The sequence below is a fragment of the Lactuca serriola genome, chromosome 6 (genome assembly GCF_051521515.1).
Source record: "Lactuca serriola cultivar US96UC23 chromosome 6, Lser_US96UC23_V15, whole genome shotgun sequence".
NCBI classification, from domain to species: domain Eukaryota; kingdom Viridiplantae; phylum Streptophyta; class Magnoliopsida; order Asterales; family Asteraceae; genus Lactuca; species Lactuca serriola.
The window spans coordinates 16,404,233-16,417,777 of NC_136413.1; the positions used below are offsets into that span (position 1 = coordinate 16,404,233).

Here is a 13,545-nt window from a genome sequence, read left to right on the forward strand (position 1 = left end):
AATTTTGATTTTATCTTACTTATCTATCCTTGCAATGGCATGTATGAAAAATTGATGTTTGAAGGTTTCTATTATTAGCAATGATGGATTTGATTCTTAATTATATTATTTGTGGAAATGTCAAAAGTTTACCAAATAGGGAGAGTTTCTCATCCCCCAAGTTTCAATTGGACATAAACTTGGAATCATGCAACATGTATTGTATGATGAATGAAAAAAACATTCACATTTGGGAAATTTAGACTAATTCTTTGACAAAGTGTAAACTGAAGGACTAGGAGATCGAGTACGCTAAGTCGTACGTTGATCAATTCTACCACAAGAGTAAAGAAGATATTCGTCATGATTTACTAAAGTTTAGTAAATATGGTTATACTTATAAGATTAAGTGTGATTTTGAGTTAATTGAAAAGGTTTCAATGAATAGCAGAACGATTAAAGAAGAATCAAGTAGGCAGAAAGATAAAAGTTTCTCTATTCTAAGAAGAATGGAGAGTACCTTTTATTGTGAAGTCTTAATGATTAAGAACCATATCTCAATTGGTCCTCTAAGTGAGTCTTAGTACATTTGTATGTCTAAGAAGAGGAATCGGGAATTGTGGAAATGGTTAAATCAAGAAGTCAATCATACTTCGTTCCAATATCGAATCTTAGAGTCATACTCCAAGATTGTGAATTGAGTGACAAGTCTTTAGTAGGTTTATAACACTCAACAAATGTGGAATTTGGAAAAGTTTTCTTATTCTTGCACATTTGAAATTGGTAAGTTGTGATGTCTTTGATAAGACAAAGACCAACTAGAACCAATTATGTGAGGTGTTTTGTATTGATAAGAACTTCACTAACTCTTGAATATTTGTTTTGTCTAGGAAAATTTCCTAACAAGAGAATCATATATGTCAAAAGGTCAGTGGGAGTTTTAATAATCTTGAAAAAGGTTTCAAGAACAAATCAAGAATAAACCTTATCGATCATCACTAGCACACGACTTGAGGTTTGCAACCTATCGTGTTGACATTATTTTGTTTCTGTGCCATTCCAATTGAGTTAATTATGCATGTGCGTTCTATGGGTCCTCATTTGAATGCATAAAGACTAAGTACCTTGATCGATGAAAAGTACATTGATATGTAAGCATAAGGCAAGAAATCAAGATTAAGAAACTTCAGTCCATATGAGTTTGGATTTGTCACAAACTTTGGTTTTGGAGAATTCAAATGGATAGCAACTCATACACCATAAAATCTAAGTGTCATAAGATTCCCTGCTTCATGAAAATGACTGTGAGGAAATGCTTTCACTAAGAGAGATTTTAAGAAGATACCAATTGTGAAAATTATATTCTCAAAGTCGGTTATGGTTACGACATCCTTTTCCATAGTTCGAATTGTGAGATTTGACAATTAGTTTGAACATTTGGAACTTAGTAACATAAGTTCTGAATTGTTTAGACACACATATGAGCTATCTAAGGAAAAGGTGTATAAGTTTGAGAAGCTTAGATAAAGGGTTATCGAAGCATCTGGTATTAGAAATATGAATTTAGTGGAATTCAATTAGCATTGTTTTCTAGAAGTTCAGCTGTTTTCTGAATACATGTCAAAGCTAGTGGGTGCATAAGTGTTATGCTTATATGATAATAATCATCATGAAAGTGGGAGCATAAGTGTTATGCTTGTATGATTATTATGGCCAAGTATTGCAAGTTAGCAATATTAATTATAGAAAAACAAAGATTCAATTTGCAAAGTTGCATGGTTTGAAATGTTGTTTTGCTATAATTAAGGAAGAGAATATTATACTTCGTTTCAAAATCTAAAGCTTAGATTGAGAAATTTTAATAAATTTAGTCAAAGGATACATAGTGTGTTCTTAAATTACGATTATGATTACGGTATCCCTCTTCATAGTTCGAATTGTGAGAATGTGACACATAAAATATTATGGCAAAAGATTGGTAAAGTATCATATCTTTATGTAAGACATTATGCATTGTGTCCCATACGCTTCGGGTATTGGATCGATTGCAAATGTTATAATATTTTACCATTCTTAAATTTTCAAAATGTCTAGCGCATTAAGAGGGAAAAAGGACTAGAATCGGTTTACTAAAATAATTAAACAACTATCAAAAGACGATCCCAAGATCGCTGAGGATTGGTCGCTTGTGAGTAGTTGGAAGCATGGTATTAGATGGACCATATCGACATTATTATGAATAGATAAGATTCTATAAAGAATGAGTTGTCATATGGCAAATATGGAAATATTTCCATATTGGGAGTTCGATATTGAGAGTCTATGTCTAGATTAGGAAATTTTATGCAAGAAGGATGTTCACAGGAATGTACTTTGAATGTGAGACTTCACGTCTATGGAATTGTCTTGTAACAATTTCCGTAGAGTATTTTGTAATTTCATTGGCCAAGTCTTGGTGACTTTTGTGCTATGACTTTGCGAAAGGATCGTTGCATAAAATGTTAGAATCTAGCATATTCTAGTAGTGGCAAGAACCTTGTGTTCTAACACTAATGACAAGGATTGGGAATTATGAAATGAGCATCATTGGCAAAGTTGTTCAATTGATCTATTTCACAAAGTAAGGATCATAGGAAACAAAGTGTGCATGCTTGGAGCATGAGACAATTGTTTTTGTTATTCAAGTAATGAGTTGATTATCTGAAACATTAAATGATAAATAATGAGTAATAAATATGGTGGTTAAATAGAAGTGTTTTATTTACTACCACAAGTTTGGGGCCATATAGGATTAAGTATTATTGTTGTGTTTCAGTTTGCATGTTTTGACTTCCAGAATAACTGGGTTATTCGTACCTCTACAATCGGTCATACGTTGGAAGTAAGTATGAAGGAAGACTGTCGTGAAAAGTCTGTAGATTGTCTGAAGAGTTTAGACATAGCACAAGTTTGCTGCAGAGTTCATGAGTGCTTTAATAAGATTAAAGTATTGGATTAAACCCATGCTCACTTGGATCACTTCATGGATTTATCACGGGTGATTAGTGAGACGATAATATTGTATATTCTTGAAACTGAGATGTGTGAGTTGTTATTTGTTGTTCGGTCGCACATTGATAATAAGAAAATGCACCAGTAACTTGGTGTTATAAAACTTATTGTTGTGTGTGATTCGATCAGTAAATGCAAGTGAGCATTTGAGTTGAGGTTTATCCATTCCTTTTAGACAAAGTGGGATAAAAGCGATATTTGTGGGCCCCTCGATGATTTAGTTGTGGCCAAGCCAGGACTAAGTTGATGTGTTCAATTGTAGTATGTTGTCAGTCGTCATAAATCGGAAGTCGGGAAACAGTATAGAGAGAATGATTGAAATTCATGTCTTATGTCGATACGATATCTTGATAATGGAGGAATATATAATCCCTTATCTAAAGGACACGCTATCTGATAGGATCAGAGTTGACAGTGGCTTTTGAAAGCTACGATTGTTGATCAGGTTCTGAAGTCATATGGAAAATAGTTATTAGACTTATCCAAGTGGGAGACTATTGGATTACTGTCTAAGTCCATAACTATTTTGGTATGTACTTGACCCGATTATGAGCATGGTCCTTTTGGGTTACCTTCATCATATTGTTTAATTATTATTAGTCAAGAGTTAATTGATAATTAATTATGTGGCTAAAAGAGATTAATAAAATATTGGGGACTAGACTGCAATTATTGGATAATTGAGTTATTGGGCTAAGGAATGCTAAAGGAACAAGGGATGAGCGAAATTATGATGGGAGCCCATCATATTTTCGTCCATGGTCTTATCCAGAAGGTTCCATGGGCTGCTTAGAGTTTAAGTTGTCCATTAAGGTTTTGACTGAAACCCTAGCAGGCCACACAAGTATATAAAGGACCCATTAGGCCCCAAAAACGTGGGTAACTAAATCCTTCGGGTTTCTAAACGTTTTTGGGTGCCTCCTCTCTTCTTCTTCTTCACCTAGTTGCTTAGTGGTGTTTGTGACTCCATTAGAGGTGCAACACTTGAGGCACTAAGATTTTGAAGCCAATCTGTGACAACCTAAAATTTCCATTCTGAACAAACCACATCAATCCAATAGAAGTTAGAACAGTTACAGTGAAATTCCAGAATTCGAGTATAAGTTTGGCAGTTTTTCAGGATTTACACTTAAGGAGATATCAGGAGAGTGGATGTACTAGGGTTTCATGCAACACTGTTATTCCGATACTCTATGATATTAGAGTTCATTCCAGGAATAAAAATATTTTCTGCCAAAAATCCCAGGATTATATATAGAAAACTGAACCATATTGGTTCATTAGTTACATTTCCATTTAGAGAAAAGTCAAAATTCTGTCTCACGTATCTTCGGGTTTTTATCCCAAATCGTGAGTACTTCTATCTAGTTGTATTATATAGCTTAGATTATGTTTTATAACATCAAAATCGGACCAAAACCCCAAGATTTGGGAGTTTACCGCCCGAGAACACTTGGGGAGTAAACTCCATTTTAAGGGCCAAAAGTGTCCCAATGACCCTCAAAGCCTTAGAACTCAAACTAGAAGCCTTCATTACAATGTTTAGTCCACAAAACAATTAAGAATCAAGGGTGAAAGTGAGTTCACGGCCAAGGAAGTTCTTGGGCCGTGAACTCCATTTTAGGTTGCCAAAATGCCCTAAATGCCTTCATTGAGCCAAGAGACTAGCATAGCACATTACCTTGATGTGTCTAGGACCCAAAACAATCAATATACCAACACCTATGGGTGTTCACGGCCGAAAACACATGGTCAAATGGTTCATGGGCCGAAAACACAAGTTAGGGGTGTTTTGATGCCACAAACACTTCCTAAGGCTTAGGCTTGAATTTAGACATGTGCCCTAAAGTGTTTATAACCTAGAAAGCATAAGGAATCACAAGTATTAAGGAGTTTACGGCCAAGACAAGTTCTTGGGCTGTAAACCCCTATAAAGGGGACAAATGACACCCAAATTCCTTCCTTATGCCTAGAACCCATCATAGATCATATCCTTGAAGTGTTACGAACCTCAAAACATCAAATGGTACTCCTTACCATGAGTTTACGGCCGTAAACTCATGGGGGAGTGGTCCCAGGGCCGTGAACACCAAGCAAGGCCATTTTAAGGCCTTAAACCCACCCAAACACTTGTTTAAGACTAGAAGCTCTTCACCACTTAAGTTGTATTAATGTTAAGCTTCATTTTGTGACCTAAGAGAGAGTTTACGGCCAGGATTTTACTCCCCTGGGCCGTAAACTCCAAAACATATGGTCTTTTGACAATAAACTCCCATACGAGGCCTTGTACTCCTTTGTTGCAACTTACTAGCCTCCTAGCACTTGACCAAAGTGTTTTCCTCGCATTAGGATATTTATACATGTTTAATTAGTTTTATAATCACTAATTGTTTATATACATATGTCTTCATATGTAATTAGGATCATTGTGTGTGTCTAAAGTTTCCACTTGACACCTAGCAGTCCTACCTCTTCAGTTCATTTGTATTACCCACATCAGGTGAGTTCATACCCCTTAATCAATGTTTTAACTATTTTTAAATGTTTTATGGGGGGGATACAAGTAGAATCATGCTACTTATTATATCAATCACATGTGATTAATAAGCAGCATTCAAATGATTTATTACTCATTAGCCGTTTTACCAAACAATTTCCTTCAAAAGTTTTTCATAAACACTTTATGTGTTTAAAACTCCTTATTAAACTGTTCATTTTACTTGGTATATTACATTTCAAACTTATTTACAATTGTGTTTCAAACAAATGTTTCTTTATACTAAACTGTTTTATCAAACCCATGCCTTCAAACCGTTTTATAGATTGACATCAAGTCGATCTTTTCTTAAGATAATAATTATGTTCAAAGGTTTTACATAACTTATTTATGATTTTATATTATAAGTTGCATGCCTCTATATGTATAGTTATATAAGAAATGTTTAAAAGACTTAGGAAGGCTATCCACCCTATTTCCTTTTCGCGCTTGAGATGTGGACTGGTGGGATATCGGGTACTCGTCCGAAGGTCGTTTAAATATTAGTTATATAACATATGTACATATATAGTCATAAAGGCCCTTCCAGTTCATCCCATGCCCTTGGGTAGCAAGGGTATACATCCATGTCCATACGTACCAGTTAGATTACTAGTAAACTACCATATGGGTAGTTTAGGAAGATACTAGAACTATTACTAGAATGTGATATCTTACAATGAGTTAGTTCATTCATGAGTCAATACTTGCTAGATAGAGAGAACATACATTACTATGAGAACATATACATTACATTACTATGAGTACATATACAACTATACTAGAGAAGAACATATACAACTATACTAGAGAAGAACATATACAACTATACTAGGAAGAGAACATATACAAAGATACTAGAACAAGTAACATTACATTACATATACATGAATACATTAACAATTGTGATCCGTTGTATCGGAGCATGCCTTAAATTTCATGGCCCGAGTTGTAGCCAGAATTCTCTTGGAGGGAGAGCGTGACTTTGCGTATAGATCTATACTGGATTGACTATCCTACACCTTGCTGTTAGCTACAGCCGGACCTGTATGTCTGCGGGTGCCAAACGTCATTCCGTTTTACGACCATTCGTATGTCGTTGTTACCAGTCGATAGTATGGTGCAATTAATCATATAATACCTTAATATAAATCCGGTTTAAGGTAGTTAATACAATAGTAGTTCCTATAATACAACACTACAGTACTACATTAATTTCCCCTTTTCATATATTTAGTGATCATTTCACTTAAACATTAAATGTAAAAACTATATTTTGTAAATGATAGTTACACTTGGGAAAATTACACACTTTTACAAGAAACGAACATTTAGAACAGTTAAGTCTTGGTAGAAGACTACATTGAGAATAGTTAGGTCTTGGTAGAAGACACACTTTATATAATAGTAGGAATCATAGGGATTTCTAGGGTTTTTCAAACGTTTAAAGTTGTTTTACAAACATTTTTACATTTACAGTTCATATACATTTTCAATACTTACAATTCATATACATTTTCCATACTTACAGTTCATGTACATACAATTTTTTAAATACAAATTAAGACACTAAAATACTTATGATGTCACCAGCTTCAAAGCTGATACTCGCTTTCAAAATTACTTGTATCCTTAGGTCATCTATAGACAGGTACTGATGCAAGGTTTAGAGAAGATGGAGCTCGTTCAAGACCCATCTCTCATTTTGATTTATGCTTTAGTATTTATCAAAATTTGACAGAACACACTTGTATAATAATTATATTATTAATGCAATGGATGATGTTGTTTCTTGTTTACTACTTTACATTGTTGTGATACTGTACATGACGTCCTCCGCCCCAGAACGTTTCCGCCGTTCTTGGTTTTGGGGTGTGACACAATCAAAGCAAGGAATTGATTGTTATTGCAATATAACAATCAAAGGTAATTACTAAACCCTTATTTCAGTTCTTATATGATAGATCTAGGGTTTATAGCTTTGGATATTCAATTGCATGTTCATTAGACAAACTAGGTCCAAAAGCTATTAGGGTTTGCATGTACACCATAGGATTGTTGTATTGCTCAAAACCCATTAGTTTTTATCTAAGCAAATTGTGTAGCAGTGGAAAGTAACCCTACAAATCCTACAAAGGCTTTGCAAGAACAACTCCAACGCCAATACCAAAATGACATTTCAAAGATGTAGGCATTTCAGGCAAAAACAGAGGCACATAATCATGCGAGGGGTGATTATGCATGTCAATACTCTGCACTAAGAGACTATATTTTAGAACTTCAAACATGAAACCCACAAACCACCGTTAAAGTGAAATTGGAACTAGTGTGTTGTTGACATGGTTCAACATACGTGTTCTTTTAGGAAATGGTAACTCACAGATATACCATGTAAGTATACAATAGTTACAATATGGGATATGAGGAAAAGCAAGAAAGATATAGGGTTACCTGAATCATGGGTTCATCTAACATAAAGCATTTAAGGAAAAACATTAAAGATATAGGGTTAAACACATAGAAGGAAATTCATTCCTTCAAGATTGAACTTATCAATCGAAGAAGAATATAGGAAACATATCATTTCCCAACAACATTGCGTCATCCTAAACATCATGTCCTTATGGGATGACCAAAAAAGAATGTTAGAAGTCTATAGTGGAATTAGAATATATGGTGAAGGGGAGGGATTCAAGAAAAAAGTAAATATGTGACATGTTCAAAATGCAAAAATGTTAGTCATAATGCAAAAAGTTGCAAAGGTCGGATTGCTAGTGGAAGTGTAGGTGAAGGTAGACCAAGCAGGAAAAGGAAGGCAATTAATGTTGGGAAGAAAGGAAAAAAAGTGGTTGGAAGAAGTAATTTTCTAGTATTTTTGTTGCTTAATGTATTAGCTTTTGGACTTTTTATCTTTTGTTGCATAATTTCTTGGCTTTAACTGATACCTTGCATCTTTTGTTAGGGTATAATTGTATGGTACTTAGATATGGTGGATGCTTTTTAAACATGTATAATTTGCTATACTTATTTATGAACTGTGTATAATTGTTACCAATTGAAGGTTTTGGTAATAAAAATTGTGTATAATTGTTACCAATTGATGGTTTTGGTAATAAAAATAGAGTACGCATGTGTTACCTTTTGAGGCAATTAACATTTTTTCTGCACAATATATATACAACCAGTTTTGTAAGAACTTAACAAACATGTAACTTTCTTGCACAATAACCAATTCTATAATATCTTAATAAACATGTAATTTTTATCAATTGTATTAAGCACCGAATACATCAAGATAATTGTTTATTTTCAATTCCTACAAAATAACCATGAACATATTGAAAATTTCCCACAAATAAAAAAAAAACCCTTAATACATCAAGTGTTCGGAGAGTATCACCCAAAAATGCTCAAAAGTCACATAAGTGTTGTATTTAACTACACCATGTATGTGATGTGATTAATACAAAATCGTCTTAGTCACAATCAAATAAAGACAATTAAGTCGATTAATAAAGAAATCGAAACCGAAATCTATGATTAATGGCTCTTAATTTGGGTTTGTAACTATTAAACGAAAAGAAAATAATTGCAAAAATGTCATTGAATTTTTCTGGTCAACAGATGGTGCATTCGTACCGGCAGGACGCACACAAGCATAGAAGTTCAATGAATCGAAGCCAAAGTGGCTCGTATATGGAAACCCCTGCGAGTGTGTGCAAGAGAGAGCATTGGTTCTATAAGTCTTATAAAGGTAACTAGTCTTTATAGTTATAAACCAATTTTCTTTTACACTCCCACCAATGCATGGTGAGTTAAAAGTCACTTAACCAACTTATTATTCTCTTCCAATTACCTTACTTTGATAAGTAATTTATCATTTTTTTTAAATCCGTTTTGGACATGTGATATATCAAAACGAATATATCACAAATATGAATATATAATCATTCGTCTATTATGATTATATTTAAAGTCCAAAATTTGTACAAAAAAATGGTGAAAAACTCATTTTTGGAAGTTAGTAAAACTAATTTTCCAACATTAAGATAATTGATGGTTTTGAGTACATTGACTAAAACAATTATAACTTTAAAATTAGAAGCAACATATATATATATATATATATATATATATATATATATATATATATATATATATATATATATATATATATATATATCCTAGCCGAAGGGTAGTAGAGAAAAGTCATGTTTTCCATGATCAAACTCATCTTCGTCAACCCAACCAACAAAACCACAATTTGTTATCTAATGTTTTCATAAATTGGTCCTCGTTAAGGGGTTTTATTGATTAAAGGGTTTGAGTTTAAAAAAATACCTTCTTGGTACAAACATAAAGTTGTCTCCTAAGGTTCTTCTTGGTGGTAGATGTTCATATTACAGTTGGTTGACCACAATTTGGTGCCATTAAGGTTTCTTATTGTTGTTGCAGATAAGAAGAAAAATAGTTGGAGAATATGAAGTGAAAACGATTAGAAGAGAAAAACACAAATCGATATACAAACATTCAAAAAAGATTTTCAAATAGAATGATGAAAATACCCTTACGTTACTAGGTCTGTGATATACTTAACGGGCATGAGTCTAGGAAAACGTTATCAGGACCAGGCGCATAATAAAAGAAACGTTGAGGACGGTCTGAGTATAGAAAAAGGTTAGAGACTAAATGCACAATTTTATTTAAACTATAGGGACCATTTCAATAATTTACTCTTGTAGTTATTATCATTCTCATTGTAATTTCATTATACCAAATAAAAAACAACATATAAAACACATCGTACTTGACATCCTGCGAAGTTTATTATCCAGGAAAATCTAATTGGTTATAGTCGATGTTCTTATGATAATCGGGCGTAGTCGATGTTTAAACAATGTCATTCCCTAAAATGAGAATGACTAATTGGTATGTAGCTAGTGGAGTTGGGTGTGGTGGGTTTGTTGTCTAACAGAAATCTAATCATAACCATATAGACGACAGACCCGTTTTCATTAATAAACTACAAAACTACTTTCATTATATTCAACATGTGTGTGGTTATGGATACTAGATAACGTCAATCACATACTTGTTCCTAATTCTTATAATTCGAAACTCTTTACCCTAACAAAAATCATAATATTATATTATTATTATTATTATTATTATTATTATTATTATTATTAATGAACGGGTCTATTAATTATTCTTTCCTTACGAAAATTATCATTTTTTTATTTGTTTCAAAATAATAATTAATTTTTAAAAATAAATAATTTTTTTATCAAAATACCTTCATATTTTTACTTAACAGCTAAGCATTTAATGAAACATTAAATGCAAATTAAGTAAAGATAAAACTGTCATTATATTGTATAAAATTAATGGTAATTAATATTTTTTCTTAATCTGTCTGTGGACAATAATTTTGAGATGAAGGAACATTTGTTACTATAATACAGTAATTTTAATTAGAGAAAATATGATTGACTTTTAACACAACTTTATATATTATCATTAGCATTGCTGGTGAAACCTTTTCCTATATGTTCGCTCGTGGGACCAGCCTCATCTCATTAAATCAACCATCATAATCATAAGAAGCATGTAAAGATCGTTTTTGGTACTATCAAAATACGTATACCTGCTTTCATATTAATGTGCATGTACAAGTACACGATGATGATAGAAAACATTTGATCGGGTGCACCCCCAAATCCATCATAGATACGTACATACAAACATATAACTTTATTCACTAATTTTTATTCAATCCTTTTCTATATAATATGTGTACGTGTAATGTTTTCCGCTTTTCTTTATCGCCCATATGTGCTACCTATCCATCAATCACCTCACATTTTGTCATTTGATCATTCACCCCTAAACCCTATTTTCGTTTTCCTATTTTATATTACTTCATATAACTCAAAGTTGTGACTTCTAGGTAGGTATAGTTTTATACTGACAAGTGACATAATGGATCCGGGGACGATGAAGACGATGATGATCGAGCAAAGCTCCAGAGGTCTATCTCACTCGAATATGATGCGTGGTTCTGTCTAACCATTGTTGTTGAATCGCACACCTGCTGTGGTTCTTGATCCTCTTGGTCAAGTGAGAAACAGAAGTCTTCATGATTTGGTTCGCTATAGCAAGAGTAGAGCTGCTTTGAACAGTCAACTTGGCCGTTCAACTGATTGGCCACGAGCCTCTCAAGATCTGCCCAATTATCAAGACGTTCACGTGAGTCATGAACATCGACTATGTTTGCAGTTGTATTTCTTTGTTGTTCGGCTTCTGTTAGAAAGTCATTTAGAAGGGGCTTGAAACTCAACCCTTGATCAAAGCTGGCTGAGGCAGAGCTGTGGTGAGGTGACAGGGTCATGGTGGGGCTGTCGAGTCTCGGAAGGTGGTAATACCTGTTGTTGATGGGGCTAACTAATTGTTGCATGGCATTTTGGTTGGCTGTTAAAGAATCTAATATTTCTTCCTTACAAGACCTATTGCTACCCATGTACACGAGTAATTGATCAAGAACACCGTCTTTACTTAAGGATTGCAACTGCGTTCTTGAATCCATGGAAGCCGAAAGCGATCTTTGGGGGGTCTCAAGCGCTTTGTGGTAGTTTTTTTTCTTGAAAACACGGCATACGACCCAGCCATCTTCTTGAGCAGAATCGCACATATTAGAACCCTGAATCAAAAGATCACGTACAACACTAACTAGTCAAGTCTTGTGGTAACACTTCACAATCAGATATTCATTGATGAATAGGAATAATTGACTTTGGACATGTAAATAAACACCCAAGACAAACGTTCTTAAATAAATAGAATAATACAAAAATATATCATGTGACGAGGTTTTGAGTACGAGTTACATACAGATTAATATTAATATGTTCAATATAAAACTGGTACTTTTCTTCCGTAAAAAGTGCTCGTATTTGATTTGATGTTAAATGGGCTTATATTTTAGGTACCATAAAATTAATAAGAAAAAAAATAGTTTCCACAAAACAGAAAGCTTCTTGTTGAAGCAAAATTTAAATTTGGAATACCCCACTGTCGAACTCCAAATTGAACAAACGAGCTGTTGCTTTCTTGATTTAAAATCATCAACTCTAATTAGGAAACTTACACAAGCATCTTGGGTGGTAATATTCGTGTTATCGTCGAGCCTGTATTCATGCATTATCCAATCAGATTTCTGGCCATGTGGTGCTCGCCCTTTGTAGAACACAAGTGTCTTCCTCATACCAATTCTCGTAAAGCTACTGTAGATGACCTTATCCCGGCCAGTGGCTTTCCAGAAACCGGCAGCAGTGGCACGATTCGTTCTGGTTCCCGTTGGGTACTTCTTGTCTTTGTGACTAAAAAAGTACCAATCATTTTGCGGGGTGGATCCTATCTTGCACTTCTCTGAGAAAACTCAAATGCATATGATCGTTTAATCACACGCAAATCTTGGACAAAGTATATACAAAAACTACTTGACTAATCATGTTTATACGGACGTACGTACCTTGTATGTCCCAAGGTTCAAGTTTGTTAAGATCAACATCACGAATAACATCAAGATCGATCTTTTCATACGCAACTTTCTTCCTCAAGTAATAGTGAAGAAGCTCTTCTTCAGTAGGGTGAAAGCGAAACCCCGGAGGCACCTTCGACTGACCATTAACATTCACCGATAAGTTCATTTCCTCTTCAGACATTACTTGAGAGAGAGAAAGAAGAGAATGATAACCAAAAAGATAGGGGTGTTGTGCATAAAAGTGGTTGCAAGGACATGGTTATTTATATGGGAAGATGAGGAAGATGGGTCCAAACAAACTCAACGCATGAAACCTTTTGATGTATATGATGGCATGGCCAACCCTAGGGACCCACAATTTTTTGCACCAAATGCGTTCCACTTTTACCCGTTTGCGTTTGTATGCTAAACACTCACCCGAACACAGTTAAAAATT

General features: G+C 34.0%; 1 protein-coding gene across 1 annotated transcript; it reads right to left on the reverse strand.

Moving 5' to 3' along the window:
• Window positions 1-11,198: 11,198 nt before the first annotated feature.
• On the reverse strand, window positions 11,199-13,323 carry LOC145059279 (NAC domain-containing protein 43-like). Its single transcript, XM_079007134.1, has 3 exons — window positions 13,098-13,323; window positions 12,714-12,994; window positions 11,199-12,266 (listed from the first exon to the last, which is right to left on the reverse strand). The coding sequence occupies exons 1-3, from the start codon at window positions 13,288-13,290 to the stop codon at window positions 11,529-11,531; spliced, it is 1,212 nt and encodes a 403-aa protein (XP_078863260.1). The 5' UTR covers window positions 13,291-13,323; the 3' UTR covers window positions 11,199-11,528.
• Window positions 13,324-13,545: the final 222 nt, after the last annotated feature.